This window comes from Neltuma alba, unplaced genomic scaffold (genome assembly GCF_004799145.2).
Source record: "Neltuma alba isolate B1F8T4 unplaced genomic scaffold, ASM479914v2 tig00004848_pilon, whole genome shotgun sequence".
Taxonomy (NCBI): domain Eukaryota; kingdom Viridiplantae; phylum Streptophyta; class Magnoliopsida; order Fabales; family Fabaceae; genus Neltuma; species Neltuma alba.
This window is the reverse complement of record NW_021633879.1, coordinates 40,433-61,960: the sequence shown is the minus strand read 5'-3', so window position 1 is coordinate 61,960 and position 21,528 is coordinate 40,433. Positions and strand designations below refer to the sequence as shown.

At 34.7% G+C, this 21,528-nt stretch overlaps 3 protein-coding genes across 6 annotated transcripts; 1 reads left to right on the top strand and 2 right to left on the bottom strand.

Annotated features, from left to right (window-relative positions):
- Nucleotides 1–821: 821 nt before the first annotated feature.
- On the bottom strand, nt 822–6,342 carry LOC114745852 (putative aminoacrylate hydrolase RutD). Its single transcript, XM_028934021.1, has 10 exons — nt 6,131–6,342; nt 5,813–6,026; nt 5,121–5,203; nt 4,838–4,938; nt 3,882–3,977; nt 3,396–3,449; nt 2,829–2,980; nt 2,262–2,379; nt 1,405–1,492; nt 822–1,172 (listed from the first exon to the last, which is right to left on the bottom strand). The coding sequence occupies exons 1-10, from the start codon at nt 6,246–6,248 to the stop codon at nt 976–978; spliced, it is 1,221 nt and encodes a 406-aa protein (XP_028789854.1). The 5' UTR covers nt 6,249–6,342; the 3' UTR covers nt 822–975.
- Nucleotides 6,343–9,668: 3,326 nt separating this feature from the next.
- LOC114745849 (uncharacterized) lies at nt 9,669–13,246 on the bottom strand. Of its 4 annotated transcripts, none has more exons than XM_028934018.1 (3): nt 13,002–13,246; nt 11,066–11,991; nt 9,669–10,372 (listed from the first exon to the last, which is right to left on the bottom strand). In XM_028934018.1, exons 2-3 carry the CDS (start codon nt 11,968–11,970, stop codon nt 9,928–9,930), a joined length of 1,350 nt encoding a protein of 449 aa, XP_028789851.1. In that variant the 5' UTR covers nt 11,971–11,991; nt 13,002–13,246; the 3' UTR covers nt 9,669–9,927. The 4 variants fall into 4 exon arrangements, with proteins under 4 accessions (XP_028789851.1, XP_028789849.1, XP_028789850.1 ...); XM_028934016.1 differs by having other exon boundaries at nt 11,066–12,066; nt 13,002–13,243; XM_028934017.1 differs by having other exon boundaries at nt 11,066–12,066; nt 13,121–13,233.
- A 5,205-nt stretch (nt 13,247–18,451) lies between these two features.
- LOC114745851 (protein PLASTID TRANSCRIPTIONALLY ACTIVE 7) lies at nt 18,452–20,774 on the top strand. Its single transcript, XM_028934020.1, has 4 exons — nt 18,452–18,561; nt 18,784–18,837; nt 18,906–18,965; nt 20,163–20,774. Exons 1-4 carry the CDS (start codon nt 18,517–18,519, stop codon nt 20,496–20,498), a joined length of 495 nt encoding a protein of 164 aa, XP_028789853.1. The 5' UTR covers nt 18,452–18,516; the 3' UTR covers nt 20,499–20,774.
- The last annotated feature ends 754 nt before the right edge of the window (nt 20,775–21,528 follow it).

Sequence of the window (21,528 nt, the reverse complement as noted above, 5' to 3'; positions counted from 1 at the left end):
CCAGATGGCTCATCAGGTGATGAGCACCTGGTGCTCATCACTTGATGAGCACTGTATACGGACCCCAAAATTACGTGTGCATGTGCTGCGTGCTTTTCTCGTCTTCCTTCACTAATAGCTTGCAAAGAACATTCCATATTACGGCGATTGCATCTTTGACTAACGATTATTGTTTGATATTTTTTTTTTTTTGGGTTGTTTTCTATGAATAAATTTTGCACATAGAAGTCAAGTTGAGAAATTGAGAAATCAATTAATTACTGAGTTTTCTTGGGGAGGGGGCGATAATTAGGTCCAAAACCTGCAATTTCGGGATTAATGGGGAATGATAGCTGAATCGATTCTGTTCTAGATGAATATTTTTACCCCTAAGATCCATGGATAGAAACCATAAAATCATATCCAGGAAAGATTATTCTTGTTTGCAACGTTATTACGCTTGGGATTCCCATTTTGCCGTGAGAAGTCTGAAACTTGTTTTATTTGCTCCCTGTTTCCAAGTCACGAAACATAACATGCTTGTATATAAATTTATCATTCAAGATTTCAAGTAGTGTACATACAACAAAGAGAAAGTGGGTCATCCCGCCTTTTTTTCACCTCATCTGTTTACAAAGCTTCAGGAATTCGCCTTGTAGCAAATGAAAGAATACGCGTTAGTGTTATGCCCAGGACTCAAATTAAGGGCCTGAAAGGATTCCGTCTAAGCTCGGGCATTGAAACTTCAGAAAACCTTTGCGTTTTCCCCAGATGAAACTTGACAAACATCGCCTTATACATGAGCCTTCTTTCTGCTGGCTACATGTGTGATGTCTTTTTTGGGTATGACCGATTTGGCCATGTTTGATTAAATACCTGCAGTTAAAAGAAACCTTTAGATACAGATAATAATTATTTCGCATCATTGATATATATGCAGAGGAATAGGCATAATTACCCGTAAGATCAAAAAGCAACGGGTCATTGACCCTCAACTTAGGAGGCGGAACTTGCAACTCGAACTGGCTTGACCACAGTTTTTAGAAGCTTTCTTCCATACTCAAATACCAAAAGGAGCAGACTGAAGAGAAATATAAGAAAGAGATGCAATTTTTCTAAGACGCAACACTTTACGGAGGCGCTTCCTCCCTGGATGTTTGGACTTAAAAATAACGTCCTTTTCTCTGTCCACCCTGCAAGGAACATCCCATATTTCATCAAATCAGAAAAACTATTCGATCATTCCATATTTTCTCAATGATCATACGGATAAATTATATTCCTCATAAGGTACTAGAGAAATATTTCAGCGCATAAACGTAAATATCACATGTTAACAATCCACCGAGTTACAGATGAAAGTCATTCCGGATGTAAACCAATGCTGAATTGCAAAGTGTAAACAATTTTTTTTGGAATGCTTACAAGAAGTTTTCTTAGACAAATTAGTCCAATCTTCTGGGTTCATCTTTACTTCTGATGCCTTGATCAAGTCAAGAAGTGCCTGATTGACCTGAAGTTCGCAATTTGTATGTTAGTTTCCTCTGTGATGCTTGATTCTTATTTTAGAAACAAGGGGAAAATGTTGAAACACCCCCCCCCCCCCAAAAAAAAAAAACACACACACACACACACACACACAAAACAACACAAAAAAGCAACCAAAAAAAAAAAAGAAGGAAAAACGCACGGATGCCTCAGTAATTTGAATCTTCTTTGAACAGAAACAATGCACCTTGAAATCCGAATAATAAACCTTTGGTTTTTCGCATATTAGTAGATCCTTTCATCCACCTTCTACCATGTATTTAATGAAGTTTTTAAATGTATTTATGTATAAGGAAAAATGGCATGGTATGATTGCTCGATGATTTTTCCCTTTATCATTTCACATCATTTTTTGTCAATGTGCCTCTTTAATTGTTTTCCTTGCAAAATATAAATCATATTTGACATGCAGGAATGTGACGGAAACAGGCCAAAACAGCATTGTGTGATATTAGCATGTTACGTGTTTATCAGCAAGTATCTGAATAGCTTTCCTCATTCAAACTACATTAAACTAGAAGTATCTGGTGTCCAGATGTCAAAGTATAGACCATAGAGTGACTATTTGTCACACGGTCAAAATAAACGAGTGCATATATGCTTTTGGGCCGAAAAATTAAAAAAAAAAAAAAGATTGTCTATTCATATTTCTCTGCAAATAAATTTTTATACACAAGGTACAACTTGAGTCCAGTTGATTTTTGGTCCATCTTTTTTAAAAAAAAAAAATTTACCTCTTCGGTTCTCTCGTGACTTACTAAATGACCTCCAAAAAGATCCACCATTCTAGCCATTGGGTACAGCCTCTCTGCTAATCTTCTTGCATAGTATATCTGAGCAATTACATCAAACCTAGATGTGCAGGAAAGGTGCAGCCCATCTCTTAAGTTAAAACTATAAAGAAGATTGACTGTGTCTATATCTTTCATGGATAATGCCTTGTTATGTACGAAATATGAATGCAAGCATGAAATATGCAATGAATGATAGCCTCAATTTTGTCTCCAGTTAACTTGTCTTTTTAGTTTACATAAAGTTATCCAGTTCCTTTTCCAAATTTTTTGAACATCGGACACAAGGAATTCTTGGGCAACGTCACATTAGGCTCTATGTGGTATGTACAGTGACTTCTTCTTCTTCTTCTTCTTATTATTATGGTTGTTATTATTAATGTTGACCTTATGATCTATTGGAAACAAAAAAATTTCGAACAAAATTGTTTCCTCTACCATACACTAATGATTCCTGTGCAATTTCTAGTCTATATTAATATGATTGAACATCACATTGGGAAGGACCACGCACTGCCATGTATGACTGAAACGAGAAAACCCGCAGATTTTATCAACTCAATCTCAGAACGAGTCATTTTATGTCTCCAACAAGCGTTGACCTGGCCCTCAAAACCATAATTTGATTGCATCCCAGATGCTGATATACCTTTAACGTATTGCTGAAAGAGATCCGGTTCATTAGAATCAGAAGTATTTTAAAGGAATCACTGAACGCTTAATCAAGTGCATCATTGTGACCCAGTACGAAGACGCTGAGAACCTAACACCGCAAGACTGATCAGTCCTTGGGGAAACAGAGAACTCATCAATCATGGGAGCAAACCAACAATCAACGACATGTTTCCAGAGAGTGGATATGCATTGAGTGTGGTTCTGCGTTATAAACTGAGCAGTCACTGCTACTTACTATATAACCGGTTACATTTATGCATAAAATATTTGGTGCAATGCAATTTAAGTAGTTTAGAAGTACAAAAACTGAGCATGGAAGTAGTACACCGGCAGAACTAATAACTTTTACTTGTAAAATATAATAAAACTTCATGAAGACCGAAGGCATTTGAGACGCCTTACCTGATATAAGATCGTTCTCCTCTTTTCATTTCCAACATATTCCTCAAGATATTCCTGCACGTCATATAAATTCTCTTATAAATTCAATATAAATAACTGAATAAGTAGGCTAAGAGAAATGACTGTAAATCAGAGCTGTTACAAGATGGGAAGAAAAAGAACTTTCAGCTGAAAGTGAGTATTCAGTGACAGAGCCAGAAGCTATTTACATGACTTGCCCATAAATGGCTCTTGCAGTGAAAAGATTGAATGACTTACCCTCTACACGTTAAATTACAAGGATTAAAATACATCGAAGCTAATATGGTAGTCATGCATTGGGGAGAAATGACACCAAAGAGTGTAATTGGATACACTTTTTACATTCAGATTCATTCTTTCATCTATCTTCAAATATGCTATAAACGATCACTTTTATGGCTACAAAAATTCAGATTGTTTTCAAGACAGGAAGGGGAGATATTTTAGGAAGACAACTTCTTTTACCTTCGAGTAGTGGGTGTCCAAGTCAACAGCAGCTCTAAGTTCAGGAGTCTTTGCTTTTAAGAAACGGTAAGCAATGGAGAATGTTTGTCGGTTTAACTGCCAAAAAAAGGACTAAACTCCTGAGAAACAAGTATGACTGCTAATTTATATGCATTTATGTTGCTGGCCTTAAGCTTTGAAATCAGGAAGAAGGTTCAAATTATTTATTCACAAGTAAGAATTGGACAAATCAAAATAATATATGGATATACTAGTAGAATTGGCAAATAACAACTATGTGCCCGTTTGGAATGCCAATTAAAAACACTTATAAGCACGTTTCACATAAGTCAAGATAAAACTCTTCTCACATATTTACCTCGTATTCTGTAAATTACGATTGAAAAATTACTTATAAGCGTTTCCAAACAGGCCCTATTATATCTACACAAGGCGTTAACCCATGGAAATTGACTTCCTCTTCTTGGCAATTCTACCTTGAGTCAAGGAATTGCCATTTTTGTTTCTACGAGGCCGACTTGAAATGTCAAAGCAGCATGTATTTAGCATACACAAAAAGGAGGAGAAACTGGACTCAAGCTAGATCATGCAGAAATGTGCTATCTTAAATTAAGTTCGAAATTATTATATGGAAACCCTCAGCTGCCGTTCTCCAGCAGGAATAACCTGAATGTACCGTGGAATTCACCAATACTGAACAAAATATAGCTTGTTCGTTTTAACCCTTCATTACTATGCCCGGATGTGAACAAATGAGAGGAATTTTGTAAAGTGAATTCAAGCATAATGTCGTCTCGACGAAAAATATGGAAAACAGCATGAATTCAGTGAGCAGTACCAATAACGTTCCCAGATGGAACAGTGGATAAGTGCGATCATATTACGGAAACGTGATCTCTAAGTGCGATCATATACAGTGTGGTAATTTTCCAAGAGTTCCAAAAAGGATGTAATACCTTTGGAAAGCATTCAAAACCTCCACCTGTTACATTGAGCAATGCTAACGAGAGAACTCTATCAGGCGCCATTGCTGCTAATTTACATGCTATCATAGCTCCTGTTTCCATAGAAAATGTTTTGGGGGGGAAAAAAAATCTGAAAGTCAATCCCTCTCTAGCTCAGTCGTAAAGGTAGTTTAATTACTATTATTTTAACTATGTATAGTCTATAATTCAGAGTATTGCAGACGCCTACTTAAGAAATTCCATGTGACAATTTAGGTAACAGGCTAGTGCTCACCCATTGAATGCCCAAAAACATGGGCTTTTTTCCATCCCAGATGATCTAATAAAGCAATCGCGTCATTAGCCATGATCTTTGTCCTGCAACCAGCAATCACCAGTTATAAGTTAGAATTCGTGTCTTTCTACTGACATAAATTCATGATATGCAATGTTATGCAACTTAATCTAGGTATACTGCCTTCCATAATCTCAAATACATTGCTTGAGATCACTTCATCTGCCACTACTTTCTTTCAACTTGGCGTTTTAAAGCTCAAAAAAAGTGGGGAACTTCTTTTGTTCTTATTACTTATTAAATTTACGCCAGACGTCGGAAGCATGAAAAAGAAAGAGTAGAACTTGGTCAAGCAATTAAGATCATGCATAACTGAGAATCGATGCACAGACAAATTAAATACAGAATTAACGGGCTCCCCGAGCACTCAGGGTTTCCCAAATGGAAATTCTTGAGCTAATCACGAGGATCAAACTACACGGATAATGCTGCATTTATTAATTAAGACCACAATCGGGGCCTTGGAAGCAAAAACAATTTAATTCAAGGCAAATGTGAACATCGTTGCCAAAGCAAAAACAATTTAATTCAAGGCAAATGTGAACATCGAATGAACTCAAAAAGAAAAAAATCGAATGAACTCAAGATACGACACAAATTCGACGAAACAAGAGGAAAAAGTTAAAACTCACGTATAGGCGGACTTCTTGGTAGGTACGGAGCTCCGACCCATACCGCGGTTATCAAAAGCGCAAACCTCGATACCACCACCACTCTCATTGTCAGCTCCGCATCGCTGATCAGCCGAATTCCAATCAGCGTCACCGGAGTCATCTTCATTGGGCAAGACGGTTCCCGTCAGTGCCTTGATTTGAGGGTCCCACGAGTCATGTGTCCCGGCTAATCCTGAAGATCGATCTCGATAAATTCACAGAAATGGGGAACAAAAAGAAGCAAAGAAGAAAAAACTCAAATCCAAACTGAGAAAGAAGAAGCAACTAATGAAGAACCTATGATGAGGAGAACTTTAGTAGGTCCATGACCATAAGTTCGATAAAATATCTTAATCTCATTGCTAAGGTGGGCGTCGGCGGTCGCTTGATTCGTTCCGACGTCGCAATACGACATCGCTGGGGACCGCGATGGCCGAGAGGGTGAACGTTAGCGAAATACAGCGAGAATTCAGAATTCAGAATTGAATAGAATAATTGAGAGACAGGGAGAAAGGGAGTGAGGAGGCGTTTGTTTATTGAATTAATAGGGGAGGGTGGATAGGGGAGGTTGGGCGGGAAACACGTGGCGGAGAGGGAGTGGTGGAGAGGAGGTGGCGTCAAAAAGAAGACGCCGTCAAAATGGGAACCAAAGAAGAATCACGTCGGGGACGAGGGCGGTGCCATCTGATGGTCCATGGTCCACTCTTGTATGCCATGTTTTATGCGTCAAACCTCAGCCTTTTTCCAGTTCAATCCACCACCCTCTTTTTCAGTTACTTGATCTACAACAAAGTATCAGAACTAAAATCTGAATCTTCGAAATGATACATTATTAAAAAAATTAGTTAAACTTTAATTATTTACCTTAAAAACTATTCCCATTCATAAAATTGTATATTTATAATACATATTTAAATGTTTTTATTTGAGTAGTATAAAAATTTCAAATTTCAATACTTTTAATATTTTTGTTGAGTTAACTAGATTAAATATTTAAAATAATTATATTAAATTAAACATTTGAAATTATAAAAAAATTATAATGATAAAATTTATTCAAAGTTGAATTCATAAATTTTTTGTCTTTGTAAATAATGGATAAATCCAAATTTCCCCAACCCAGACAACAGATTTTCTGTGTCATATCTCTCGCCATGTTGCATATGATCAATAGATATCTCGTCTTTTTCACCCTCAAAAGAATGTTGGTGCACGACCATATATCCCTTCGCTGGTGCAAGACCACCCACAATATTGCGCATGAGATTTAAAAAAGAAAAAAAAAACATGACTTTTCCCGTAAAATTGCATAACTATCTTTTTAGAATATTTTAAACTGAATTAAGTCCAAATGTAAGTTTGCAAAATAGAAAAAAAAAATCTATATAATTAGAGCAAAATGCAAGGAAGGTTAAAGTATTTTACTCATAATAATTTGATAGAATATTTCAAAGTGCAATTTAAAATTTAGACAACTTGTATAAAATTATTTGATAATTTATTATTCAGTACATATTAAAAACTGAAATAATAGATTATATCTCAGAATTTATTAGTCTATACACACCATGTGTATTTATAAGTCAAGTCATTCAGAAACTCGATAGTTAAATTTAAAATTACATGAGTTAGCATAATATCACAAAATTTAATAATTGATTTTAAAATATAATTTGAAACAAAAAATTACATAACACTAGCAGAAGAAGCTGTATCTGCACGCAATAATGCAAGCCACATAAATGTAAGGCATCCACATCCTTCATTTTTAATTAATAAAACCATTTTAACGTGCGCCTACGAAAGTGACGGCAAAAACATGTGCGTGTGTGAAAGGAGGGAAAAAAGAATAAACTAGGCAAAGTTAACCAAAAATTCTTTTTTCTCTCATCAAATTAAGAATATTAAATATTAGCATATTTCAAAAAAATAATTTTTACAACTTAATTTGTAAATATATTAAAACTTGACTTATAAACATAAATATTTATATTTAACTTGTAAACCATATAATGCGATTTATAAATATGTAAGTTAATAAACGTGGAAATTTTGATACATATTTGTATTTAGGCTAAAGTATACATTTGGTCCTTAAACTTTATGTGAGGTTTCAGTTTAGTCTCTTAACTTTAAAAAGTATATTTTTAGTCCTTTAACCTAAAAATTATTAGTCTTCAATGATTTTTTTTGTAACAATCATAGTTATTTTGAATATTAAACTTAATATATTAACATTTATTAATGTTTTATCAGCATTTAAGAACTCAATTTCATCATTTTTTGTTAACAGTTTTAAGGTTAGAGGATTAAAAGTTTACTTTTTAAAATTAAGAGATCAAAATGAAATCTTACGTAAAGTTAAAGGACTAAAAATATATTTTAACCTTATATTTATTTGTTTTATTTGAGACTTGTGGATAATTTTCTCAATGAATTATAAATATTTGAATTAGTCAACCAAGAAAGCTGGGGACCGTGGTGGCTATACATTCGGGGAATAGTTTTTGTTTGATATGCATAAACACGAGGATTAGCATCAACATCACCTTTAAATATTCGAAATAAATAGAACCAAATAGCATTACTGTTGGATGGCTTAATATAAAAAGCAGAAACAAATTTTATTTCATGAGTTGATTCAGCACTGTGTAAATTAACATTATTCTTTACATTGTGACCTAAAATTCTCGTCTAAGTGTTATCATATAATAGTACTTCTCCGGTCCTTAATATAAGACTCATTTAACTAATTTGATTAGATTAAGGAAGTTAGGTAAGTTAGTTAATTATAAGAAATGTGACATATTTTTCCTAGAACACCATAATCATCTTTTTTAATACCCTATCTCCCTTTTCTACTTAATTATGTTGAAGGAGTATCCATAGGGGTAATTTAGAAAAAATTGATAAATATGATAAATGGATCTTATATTTAAATCAAAACCAAATCAATAATTAGGTCCTATATTAAGGACCAGAGGAGTATTATTTATATTTTGAATTCAAAAAGAGTCCTTTCATTAAACTAACATATCAAACAGAGCATTCCATGCGAGAGATACCCTTTTTATTTTATTAATATGTAAATTGATAATATATAACAATAATAATCTTGATGTTAGCGATTGATTAAGAGATCAAGTGAGAAGGAACAAGACATTAGTAATAGTCTCCTTAATTCATCTTTAATCAAATGGAGCTAATCTAGTTATAACTATCTAGTTACCAATTGATATATAAACATCAACTTAATATATACTATTTCCGGTCCTAATATAAGATATTATTTATAGTCGACTACAAATAATATCTTATAATTAGAACCAGAAGTAATCAGTCATAGGAAAGTTTAATTATTCTTAACATGAACAAAACCATATATTCTTTAAACCCTACTTAAAATACGAGAAAATATTTGTAATCATATTATACAGATTAAATAAAGCGCAGATTCAGGGAGGATGATGAATATCCAGCTAAGGCGGAGCAAGCAGCCTATGTTGAATAAATGCGATTTTTTTTTTTTTAACCAGCAGTTGAATAAATGCGATTGACCAAAGAATGAAAAGCGGAATGTGATTGATCTTCACTTCCTTATAAGTTATAATACGTGACCGAGTCTGAGCAACAAAAGCGGGTTAATGGGTCAAAGCAGTGTGGAACTTGAAGGGGAAAAAACGAAGACACAGATTCAAGAAACCTATAAACTGAAAATTGATTATATAATTTCAGGGTTCAAGAATGATTAGGGAACATCATGCAAATAACAAATTTTGCCAATACACATGACATGTCTAAATCAACTAATCAGTAATCATACCTTAAAAGAGTACGAGGTAAATGTATACAATAATCACATTTTATAGTAGAAACCTCTTACAAATTACTCGAATCTCTTACCACTACAAGCTTTACAGTTTGCACACAGTCTTCTTCAAAATATACAACTAGTGGATCTGAATGGATGATATGAATACTTACAGAAGATGAAAATCACAGGGAAACATAAGATTTACACTTTCATGGACCTTGTCAAAGCATGAAAGGAAGAGCATGATATTGTTAGTTGAAGTTACACCCAAACATGTCATCTATATAGAAGGAAACATCCATCCCATAGTCCATCCAAGAAGCAAACCAGCACCGGCAAGTCCTAAACCCACAGCAAAAGCAACAGCACACTTTCTGATCCCATTTCTTCTGTTACTGTTCTTCCTCTTCTTACCAACACGATGACCATTCTTAACTTGCTTTGTACGTAACAATGGCTGGTTTTTGTTTCTGAGTTGCAGGCAAAGATTCTCAAGCTGCAGAAGATGAAGCCACTGCTTATATGCAAAGAGTTGCGAAGCCTGTCGGAAGAAGAGACTGAGGATATGCTCCTTCTCATTGTAGGCTTGTTGCGCGGCTTTCTCAGCCTCTCTCGCTCGTGTTTGAGAGTGACACAAAGCTTCCAACAACTGAGCCTTGGAATTGGACTCTGAATTCGTAGGTTCACCCTTGCTGGTCGAATAAGAATCTTTGCTCTGATTGGAGCTGGAGATATGTAGAGCATGGTATGATAACGCACAAGAATATCATAGCTGAAGCAAATGAATAACTAAATACTGTTCAAGCAAATCAGTACGGGCACAAATTCAGAGCCAGCAGTCAGTTGGACCAAGAGATCCAGGAGACTTAAAATCAAGTGGAATCATGATTAATCCATCCTAAGATTTATCAAGACTAAGAAACTCCCTTGCTGGAAGGGAACTCACAATATCATGTGATAATTTCTACAATAAATGGAATAATCATTATCTCTACCGCTAAAGTAGTTACTACATAGAAACAGTGGAAATACGAAACGCTACATGTTTGACAGGAGACTCTTACAGGGCTTCAAAAATAGAAATCCGTGCAAATAAACAAGTGTTGACAAGTTTCCACAAAATAATTAAGGAAAACTAGCTAGTTTCAGTTAAAAAATGGAATAATGGAGAGGACAAGAGCACTATTACATGGGAGCAGCGGAAATTTTTACACATGAAAAATTTACCTTCTAGCTTCTATCTTCACAAGGAGTCATATGAAAAAAAGGTTCAGCAGATAATGATCTAGACCCCTAGTCAAACTGACATGGCAATTAGTGCTTTGAACCACAAGAAACACTGATTTGCTTCCAAAATAAACTGAACATAACAGAGAACTGCAAAAGAATTTTAAACTGGCCCTCAATAGTGGCATTACCTGAACAGTCTGTCTGAATCCTGTGATGAACAACCAGAAGTGGGGGTTCCAGAAGTATAACTTTCCACATAGGAAGAACCCTTCTTGGCTTTTTCATTCAGAGATGATGGCAGAGTCTTGTCATGTTCAGGGCACTCTAGGTAAGGGGATGGCGTCCTAAAATGCTTAATCTGTGGTTGAGGAAGATCACAGTTTTCAATATGTTCAAGTGACTTCTGAGCAACCAAGGAAGCCAACTCATCCTTTCCAGCATTGCGCCACCATGGCCCAACTTTCTCAGTGCCTATCCAATGTGAGTCTAGATCAGACGAGGCCTTTTTACATTGTTCAGAGGTCAGGAAATCAGTAACATCCCAGTCTACAAAATGCTCATCTTTAAACCAGAATTCCCCCTGATCTATCTTCTTAGCTGTAAGTTGTGTATCGTTATTCAGCGCAGCCTCAATTTTTGCCATTCTGCTATAGTTATTGTTTTTCATACAGGTATTAGAGCTATTCCATGGCTGTTCCACAGCCAGATTAGCACTCCCAATACAAGAGACAGAATCAATGAGTTTGATAGATTGAACATCCCCATTTTTAACATTATCATCCACCGATCCGGCACAGTAAGAATCAACTTCGCCCTCCCAGGAATTCAAACATTGACACGTATAATTTGCCTCTTCTCCTAGGTTGCTTTTCACATGTAGCCACCACTTCATGTCCGGTAATTTTTCACGATTAGGCTTATGGCGTGTTCCACCTGAGTTGACCTGATCATTGACAGAATTGCAAGACACCCAATCAGATTCCAATGTTTCAGAAATTGATGATGGGTGGTCAGAAGAATTCTGCGGCATCATGAAATCATGAGTGAAACAACCATTAGCTGCATAAGAGGCCCTTCTTTCTGCCGATTCCATTACTCTTGATCTCTGTAGGACCTATTTGAGAAAATTAATCCGAAAGGACCAATGCATAAGATAGAAACGCATAATATTAGATGCCATCCTCGCAAACTGAAACATATTAACAGGGTGTTAATCCTTTATCCCTAGTACATTAACAGAATAGTACATTAGTATATTACAAATCTTCAATTTAGCGGAGCAAAGGAAAAGTAGGTCCACTTCATCCCACGGTTTCTCACTGAACTCCTCAAAATCAAATGCAAGATGCCAAAAAAAAAAAAGAAGTCCACTTCCAAATGAAAAACTCTCCTCTACTAATTATTAAAAAAAAAAAAAAACGAATCCACATAATCCAACACGAACTCAAGCATCGGAATCATGATCATTAAACAGGAAGTTAAGAAATGATTGGTACAGGAGGAAAATGACATCAGCAAACAAAAATGATCAACAATGGAACTCAGCAAACTAAATCTCGTAAGAATTCAGTAAGATAACGAAGCTTATCTCATCCCAGAAAGAATTCAACCTCCGGCAGCATAACAAAATGCTAATTTTGTGCATCATCGACTGAAATAACGAAAATCCAAAAACAGAAACTATTTTTCATGAGTCAGTATAGCCCATGGAAAGCCAATGGAAAGCCCAAACAATGCTTGGGACTGTGTGCGCTATTCACATGGAAAGAAGAATATCAATTTTAGATGCCCCAAATTCTGCTTACAATGAACACCGTGGTTTCAAAACACACCGGATGAGAGGAAACATCTCAGATAGGTTAACTCAAACGATTTTCCCAGCCAATTACATGAATAATACCAAACAAAGGCACCCAAATTACCAAACCCAAAATTTACAAACCCAGACCAAGAATGCAAAGAGCGCAAAATTCGAAAGGCTCACAGAAGCACCACGACTCAACTAATATACAGACATATGGGGGAAGTTATCACACGTCAACAGACACGTTACACAAGGTCAGATCACAAAGAGGCAAGGTTATTTTTAGAAACGAAGTGAAGAAACAGAGAGAGAAGTCGTACTGAGGCAGACGGTTTCTTTCTATTTCAGAATTTGGCAAGGCATCAGGGTCGTTAAGATCTGAAAAGTAGTAGTGGAATCTAGAATTGGGGGAATATTTCCATTTCTGGGATCTTCTTACCCCAAGAGAAATTCCCAGACGCGATGATCATGTGTGATCTGCCATAACCGGCTTGTCTTTCCTTCGATTTGTAACTTGCAAACGTTATCATTGCTCCGTCAATCTCTCCTCCCATTAAATTTTTTTTCTTTTTCTTGATATTTAATCCTATTTCGCGTCCTTTGTAATAGACTGATATTAAAATTCCAATTTTTACATTTTTCTGCCATCGCTTATTATTGCTGGGGAAAGAGTGAAGATAAAACTTGGAAGGTGGGGACTGACGGCGACACCTTCGTGGCGCTATATGCTTAGCTGCTTGTATGCCAAGTCATGAGTCACCCTTCGGGCTTCTGTTTCGATGCTTTTTCCCCCCCCCTTTTTCTATTTGTTTAATTTGTATTTTTTTTCTTTTCCTTTTTTTTTCATTTTTTCGCCACAGGGGATGCATTATCATTTTCTCCGTCCAAGATTAGATATAAAAATTAAATAATTAATTTATAAACATTAAAATATTAATTAAATTAATTATTTATAGTAAATATAATTTTTTTAAAAGATACTCATTTTAATAATTTGTATTAGATATTACATCTGATTCTTAATATAAGAGTTAGTTAGATTTTTCATTTGGTCCTAGATATAAAACCCTAATTTATATTATCTCTCATATTTACACATTTTTTCAAGGTAATCCTTGTAGTAACTACATATGTTAAATATTTTATCAAATGACATTTGATTAATAAGGGTATTTTAGAAAAGATAAAACTTATTTATTACAAATAACTAATCTAACTAATTTTATTAATTTACTCAAATTGATCAATTAGTTCTTGTATTAAGAATCAGATGTAGTATTACTTTAAAATCTTCTTAACATGCGGGTTTAAAAAAAAGTTATAAAATAAAAAAAATTGAGATCATATATATTTTTAAAATGGAGATCTTATATTTAAAGTTAAAGCAAAGCTTTTTATTAAATTAGAAGACGGCGTCTATGTAATCGAAAAAAGAAGACGGTGTCTATACAGTGTATATGCAGTTTTAGAAAGATTTACCGATACTTATGGAATTACTTCTGAAAAGGACCTCTTTTTTCAATGAATATTTCTCATGGTAACATGAAGTACATTATTTTACGTAACGAAAGAAGAGATTAAACCTAAAAACACTTGCAGATTAATTAAAACGTCTCAGTTTTAAGAATTATTGAACACATATCTTTTTTTTTTTACTAAAGCATAAGTATCCTCTTATTAAAGGTAATTCTATTCGAGAAACTGTCGGACACTAAATGTAAGCACGTCTCCCAGCGGAGATTTAAACATTGATTCGCCACGTTGTGAGGGACTAACCCCTTCTACTAGACCTAATCCCTGTTGGTAACGCATGCCATTTTTTCAATGGAAAGAAACAGCATTAGATGCATAAAGAGAGGCCCAAAACAAGTGCATGATATAGAAGGAAGTTTTTTTCCCCCCCTTCAAATCAACATTAGATAGTGTCAATTTATGATTATAAACTGAAGGTGTTGCCAAATAAGTCAGAGAGACCACGACATAAACAAGAGGTCAACAAAGAACTGGTTAGATATAACATCCTCAAATTGGATAAAACTAAGGACTCGCTTCCAAAATCCAATATACCAACGTCCTTCCCAACACCATTATGACATTATCACAGTGTAACTAGGTGCTGGTCTCTGAATAGTGAATACTATGTTGAAAGAAGTACACGAGCAAAATATATGGATATAATATCATAAGGCCTAAAAGTGCCTTGGATCAGAAAAGGGAATAATTTTGAGGTTGTAAAATACTACCTCCGATCCTCAACATAAAATGCAGTTGATTAATTTAAAAAAAACTTAAAGAGCACTTAATCATAACATATATTGCATATAAGTATATAAACCAAGCAAATTAGTTTGAAAAAAATAAATATAATATTTTAAAATAATTTTTTTAATTTTTTTAATATTTTTAAATTAGTTAATTGATCTCAAAATAAGACAAGAGATGAAAGAAGTAGATTATTTTCAACGCATTGCCTGTTGACTCTTTAGCAGTGTTGGGTTCTAAAAAGAGATCTCATAATGGGTATAATATAAAGCTTGAGGTTGTCTTTCTGATTTCGCTTGTGAACAGGGAAACACGATATGAACTTCTCATCAGTCATCACAGACTGAAGGCGTATCCCAACAGGGTAATAAGAGACAGTTCAAACCATTGCAAATTATTGCGTTAAGCAATGTACAGTCTTATCAATCTTTGGCCTTTGAAACTTTCAAGAAGGTCATTCCAAAAGGGGGGAATAAAAAAAAAACTTACAAGAAAGAAAGGGGGCATGTTTGCTTTTTACAGATTAATCCACATATTGTTACAGTATTAGAGCAACCTATTATCTAATACCATTTGTGATTTATGGGGTGTTTGGCAAGATGAAAAAATACTTTTTTGTAAAACAAGATATATTTCTTCACATATTTACTTCGTATACTGTAAAAATACTTTTAAAATTATAGTTTGGCTTCCATTCAAATACCCTCTTAATATAGAAATTGTTCTTTACTTTTTGGAGAAGTACTATGCTATTGTACAGTCTACAGCAAAACAACCGTTTCCCCATAAGGTTACATTATTATTTTAAACTTTTAGCTCAACTTCTAAATATCACGTAGAAAATTATCAAAAACAATTCAGCCATGGAAAATAAAAAAATAGCAAGACATGCCAAATTTAAATTTTAATGAGAAAAATACTTACATCAATTTATGAAATAATAATTTTGAAATGATCTTTTTGTTCCGTAACATGAAATTCACTAATAATTGAAAAAATAAAAAAAATCTGTTGAATTTTGAAATAATAAATAAATGATTTTAACATTACAAAAGTAACAGATAACTTCTTGGGAAAATGACAATAAAATACCACCTGAATTCCAAAAAGACAAATAAGGGACCTGAATAAGCAAAATGACAAATAGGGCACTGGGTACCAATTTGGAATATAGATTTTCGGCCAAAAGACCAAATTGCCCTGATTGTCTCTGAACATTGAGCAGTGAATTCATGCGATAGAGAAAGGGAGAAACTGATTTTCTTCTACGAAACTACATCCAAGTTCCTGCAGTCACCAAAAAGGATTTTTCGAAATCACGTTGCCGTCGTCGTAGGAGTAGATTGCCATTGCTGAATTTGGTTACCATCGCTGAAATACATTACCCTGTCTGAAATAACTTGTACCCCCTGAAATTGTCGTCGTCGAAGAGGTCGCTGAAGTATTTGAATTATTCATGAGTGAGTAGAAGTTGATGGCGGGATTTGGATTATTCATTTTTGTGGCTGTTTCATGGTGAAATAGGAACAGGATTATTGCATTTGAGGGTTCATATTCAGTATTTGGTGAATGATGAAGCAGAAATCAGAAAATAGTCGCAAGCAATTACGTAATGTAATTGCTGTCATATGTTTGCTGGTTTTTGGTAAATCCCATTCTGTGAATGGTAAATCCCATTCCGTGAATGGTAAATTTTAATATACATGTAGTTAATTATGAAACTTAATAGTTCAATGTTTATTGTGATGTACTTCAGGTGCACGTTTACTGAATGATTTATTTATGCTTACAAGTTGCTCTTCCGGTGAAAACAGGTTTACAAAACCCCTTGAAGAAGTGGTCACTTTCACTATAAAAGTTGTAAATCTCATTATGTGTTTTGTAAAATTCAGCGTGAAATTTTATTGGTGGTGAAAAGTAAGTTACTCATCCCCCGAAAATATGTTGCAAAATCTATTAACAAAGCAGTCACTTTTATCACAAAAGTTGTAAATCCCAGCATATGTTTTATAAAATTCAACGTGAAATTTTATTGGTTTTTAGAAACAAGTTACCTATCCCCTGAAAACAGGTTACAAAAGCCATTTAAGAAGTGGTCATTTTCACTATAAAAGTTGTAAATCTCACTGTGTGTTTTGTCAAATTCAGTGTGAAATTTTATTGGTTTTTAGAAACAAGTTGCTCATCCCCTGAAAAGAGGTTGCAAAACCCATTTAAGAAGTGATCATTTTCACTAAGAAAGTTGTAAATCTCACTACATGTTTTGTAAAATTCAGCATATAATTTTATTGGTTTTTATAAACAAGTTGCCAATCCCTTGAAAACATGTTGCAAAACCCATTGAAGAAGTGATCATTTTCATTATGAAAGTTGTAAATCTCACTATGTGTTTTGTCAAATTCAGCATGAAATTTTATTGATTTTTAGAAACAAGTTGCTCATCCCATGAAAAGAAGTTGCAAAATTCATTTAAGAAGTGGTAATTTTCACTACAAAAGTTGTAAATATTACTCTGTTTTGTAAAATTCAGCATAGAATTTTATTGATTTTTAGAAACAAGTTGCCAATCCCTTGAAAACATGTTACAAAACCCATTGAAGAAGTGATCATTTTCACTACCAAAGTTGTAAATCTCACTATGTGTTTTGTCAAATTTAGTATGAAATTTTATTAGTTTTTAGAAACAAGCTGTCCATCTCCTGAAAACAAGTTACAAAACCCATTGAATAAGTGGTCATTTTTACTACGGAAGTTGTAAATCCCACTATACGTTTTGTCAAATTTAGCGTGAAATTTTATTAGTTTTTACAAACAAGTTGTTTATCTCCTGAAAACAGGTTGCAAAACCCATTAACAAAGTAGTCACTTTCACTACAAAAGTTGTAAATCACAATATGTATTTTGTAAAATTCATAATTAACTACATGTATAGTAAAATTTACCATTCACATAGTGGGATTTACCATTCACGTAGTGGGATTTACCAAAAACCAGCAGACATATGACAGTAGTTACGTAACGTAATTGCTTGTCATTGTTTTCTGATTTCCACTTCATCTTCCCCGCAGGTTCACTCCCTCTCTCACTACAAATCCTCTTTCCCACAACCAAAACCCACCAAATCAACAATCTCTACAGAATGGTGATGCGAAGGAGTAAGATAATAGCATTTCCAACATTCTTCTTTCCTTCTTCCCGCATTTCATCACCGTCGGTCTTCCTCTCTCCTTTCTCTCACTGCGTCGCTTTCTTCCTCTCTCCTTTCTCTCACTTTCAGACAGGGCATTTTGGTCTTTTGGCCAAAAATCTGAATTCCAAATTGGTACCCAGTCCCCTATATGTCATTTTGCTTATTCAGGTCCCTTATTTGTCTTTTTAGAATTCAGGTGGTATTTTATTGTCATTTTCCCTAACTTCTTTGTCGTTTTCAAATTTAATTTATCATTTTTTTCCCTAATAATTTGAATAATGTAGACACTGCAATTGAAGTAAAATGCCGGAAAGAAGGCAAAGATAAAAGAAGAGACGGGGAAGATAGGAGAACAGTGAAGCACGAGCACGGGTAAAGCAGTCATGGCGATTCGCTTCAACCCAGTGACTCTATCCTCAACTTCACCTGTAATACTCTTTTTCCTTAAGCATGTCTCTGTTTGGCTTCCGCGAAAATGTTGAGAATCTTTATGAAGTGAATTTTGTTCATTCTTTTATTTATATGCCTTGGAAATCCTCCATGAATTTGATTATCTGCTTCCTTATGTATCGATTTTCTTTTATACGAGCAATCACGAGAAAATTTTTAGCTCGCTGAGTTTACTATATTCTTTCCTTCATTGGCCGCAGATAGGGTTGAGGGCTGCAAATTCGTGGAGTCAGAACTTCTCAGTCAGCTCACAGGTAAAAATTTGAGTTCTTCAAGTCTTCTGTTGGCCCCAAATTGAAGATGTATACCCAATTGTTTACAGCTGCTGCCTCAGATGCGAAAGGGGGGGCAGGGTCGGCGAGTCTGGAGGCGAAGGAAATTGGTATTGTCACATGCCCTATGTGTTTTTCTCTACAATCTTGACTTTCGAAGATCCCTGATATTCTTGATGTTTACGTGCTTGTTATTATGCCAAATTGAAAGAAATGTTTTGCCATGCATGTGTGTTTGCGTTGAGGAGATGCTGCATAATCAGGAAAAAAATTATTTGTAGTAACCATGGTAAAGCACAGACGTTTCTGTGGATCATATCCGTTATCCTGGCTGTAAAGAAGACGAAAGTGTATTGTGACTATCATTTACGAAAGTGCATGGCCGAGGATAGTTATACTTGGGAGGGTCAAAAGATTGTAGTATTTGATTTTTTTTTTGGCTGTAAGGTGCATGGCATCGCTGGGTGAGAATTTTCCTTTTTCACATCTCTCTTGGGGAAATGAGCTTCATCCAAGAGGCGGTTATTGCGAGGCAACATGATTAGAAGAGTCAACGGAACAGTCTTGTACTAAAAATTTGCCGGCTTTGTTTGCACTTGATGGAATTATGAAAGATGGTAACTGAAACATTCTATCATCTGAAGTTTACTGCCTTGGTCATGTTTGAGGTTACGATGTCATTTTGAGATGTCAAGTAGAGAAAGTTCATAATTTTAAACAGTGATATCACGATGTCATTTTGAGATGTCAAGTAGAGAAAGTTTATAATTTTTAAACCGTGATAACTGCGAATCAATTTGGCCGCAGATTACTGACGTCACAATTGAAAGAAAAGTAGAAATTGTATAAATTGATGAGCATATACAAATATGAAACATTTGTTGGGGAAATATGGGTTATAGACCTTTGTTGTACTATCATAGACCTGGATATTTATAGGGTTGCCGGATCCGAATGTAGTCTGGAACAACGGAGTTTAACAATCTGGAAATTTCAGTTGTGCATGGGTCATGATTTGATTATGCATATCATGATATTATGTTCAGATTTCAGAAGTTTCCAGTAGATACTCCATTTTTTATGGTTGTTGATGCATGCAATAAAGAGGTCTACTATACACGTCGAGATTTCACAATGCATTTCCTTATTTCATTTTTGTTTTCTAATCATTACTTCAGTATCATTATTGAATAAACAAAAAGTGACTATGCTGATGAATTGTGGTAGTCATAACTCAAGGAGCAAAGCCTTCTAATATCTAGTGTGACTGCGCTGAGATGCTTAAACATATATTCACTTTGTTGCAGATGAAGAAGGATGAATTTCTGGAGGCTAGAATGGAGCGCGTTCCTTTCCTTGAGGAGCAGGTGAGGATTGTAAAGGAGACAGGAAAGCTCTTGACAATGGATATAGAGAAGCTGTTACTTTCAGAAGATAACAGGTTCGATTTTGTGAATGAGGTGGCAGCTGAGGCCACTGCTTATGTTGAGAGCAACAGGGATGAGTATGGTGATACAAAAAAGGCCATTCTTCATGTTTTAAGCAACCGAGTGAACGATGCAGGGTTTTACCGGCCAGATGCATATGCCGAGACCGATCCCTTCAAACCTGGACCTGATTATTTGAAGGAAGAATTTACATAAGCTCAGTTGCAATTTTGCACTGTGATATTAATATTCATGTTTTTCACTTGGAACACTCGGTGTCCATGTATGTTAGCTGCTTTAGTTTGTACACAACACATGACAAGCAAAGGTTTTATTGTGGAAATAAAATTTAGTATACATCATCTGAGTATGGTTTGATGCATAAAAACATTTGGTTAAGCAGAATCTGCTTCAGAAATTCGTTTACCCTCTTGAACTCAGTGACGCAGATCAATTACTGTGGGTCAAACAATGTGGAACATGGCCTTTTCACAGCTATCTCGTGTTGCCTTTTGAGTGGCTTTTTGCCATCTTTGATAGTGTTACAAGGAATTCTGTTTTCATCTTAGTATTCTTTGTGAGTTGGCGAAATATACGAGTCAAGAATATAAACAGACGTTAACTTCCGCTTCTTGCTGCCAAAAATTTGCTTGGTTTGTGAAGTAAATACTAATATGAAATATAAAATCTATAATGAAATATAGTCGTGAGCACTACAACATATTTCTGTGCATAATATGAGACAAATCATCTAGTTTTTTAGAAATCTTCTGTCGTATCCTTATTTATGTTCTTCAAAAATTTAGTTATTAACACCCATGTGGTTTAAAATAAAATAAATTGAGTTATTAAATTGCCCGTATAAACCATTTATGTGCCCATTGGCGTAAACTGATTGTTCACTACTTGTGAGGATGATTACTGCCAGAGCCAGAGTAACAAGCTGTTAAAAGCTAAATTGTCTCGTAGAGGTAGCTAACGAAGACAACGTAGATCAAGATTAAGAGGCTAATAATTACTACCTTGTGTCTTTAATATAAGAGCTATTTAACTAATTTAAATAGATTAAAAAATTAGTTAAGTTAGTTATTTATAATAATTAGGTGTTGTTTTTTTTAGAATGCCTTTGCTAATCATATATATATATTAGTTAGAACTACCATTTGATAAAACTTTTAACATGTGTAACTACTACAAGGACTATTTTAAAAAATATGAATAAATATGAGAGATAAAGTGAATTAAG

What these genes read in the sequence shown, in the direction of transcription:
- LOC114745852 (XM_028934021.1), bottom strand. Translation starts at nt 6,248, where the DNA reads ATGTCGTATTGCGACGTCGGAACGAATCAAGCGACCGCCGACGCCCAC. An exon ending in TAAAGTTCTCCTCATCATAG is followed by an intron (nt 6,027 to 6,130) that starts GTTCTTCATTAG and finishes ATCGATCTTCAG; the next exon opens with GATTAGCCGGGACACATGAC. An exon ending in TGGACACCCACTACTCGAAG is followed by an intron (nt 3,450 to 3,881) that starts GTAAAAGAAGTT and finishes TATGACGTGCAG; the next exon opens with GAATATCTTGAGGAATATGT.
- LOC114745849 (XM_028934018.1), bottom strand. Translation starts at nt 11,970, where the DNA reads ATGGAATCGGCAGAAAGAAGGGCCTCTTATGCAGCTAATGGTTGTTTC. An exon ending in GATTCAGACAGACTGTTCAG is followed by an intron (nt 10,373 to 11,065) that starts GTAATGCCACTA and finishes ACATATCTCCAG; the next exon opens with CTCCAATCAGAGCAAAGATT.
- LOC114745851 (XM_028934020.1), top strand. Translation starts at nt 18,517, where the DNA reads ATGGCGATTCGCTTCAACCCAGTGACTCTATCCTCAACTTCACCT. An exon ending in ACTTCTCAGTCAGCTCACAG is followed by an intron (nt 18,838 to 18,905) that starts GTAAAAATTTGA and finishes AATTGTTTACAG; the next exon opens with CTGCTGCCTCAGATGCGAAA. An exon ending in TCTGGAGGCGAAGGAAATTG is followed by an intron (nt 18,966 to 20,162) that starts GTATTGTCACAT and finishes ACTTTGTTGCAG; the next exon opens with ATGAAGAAGGATGAATTTCT.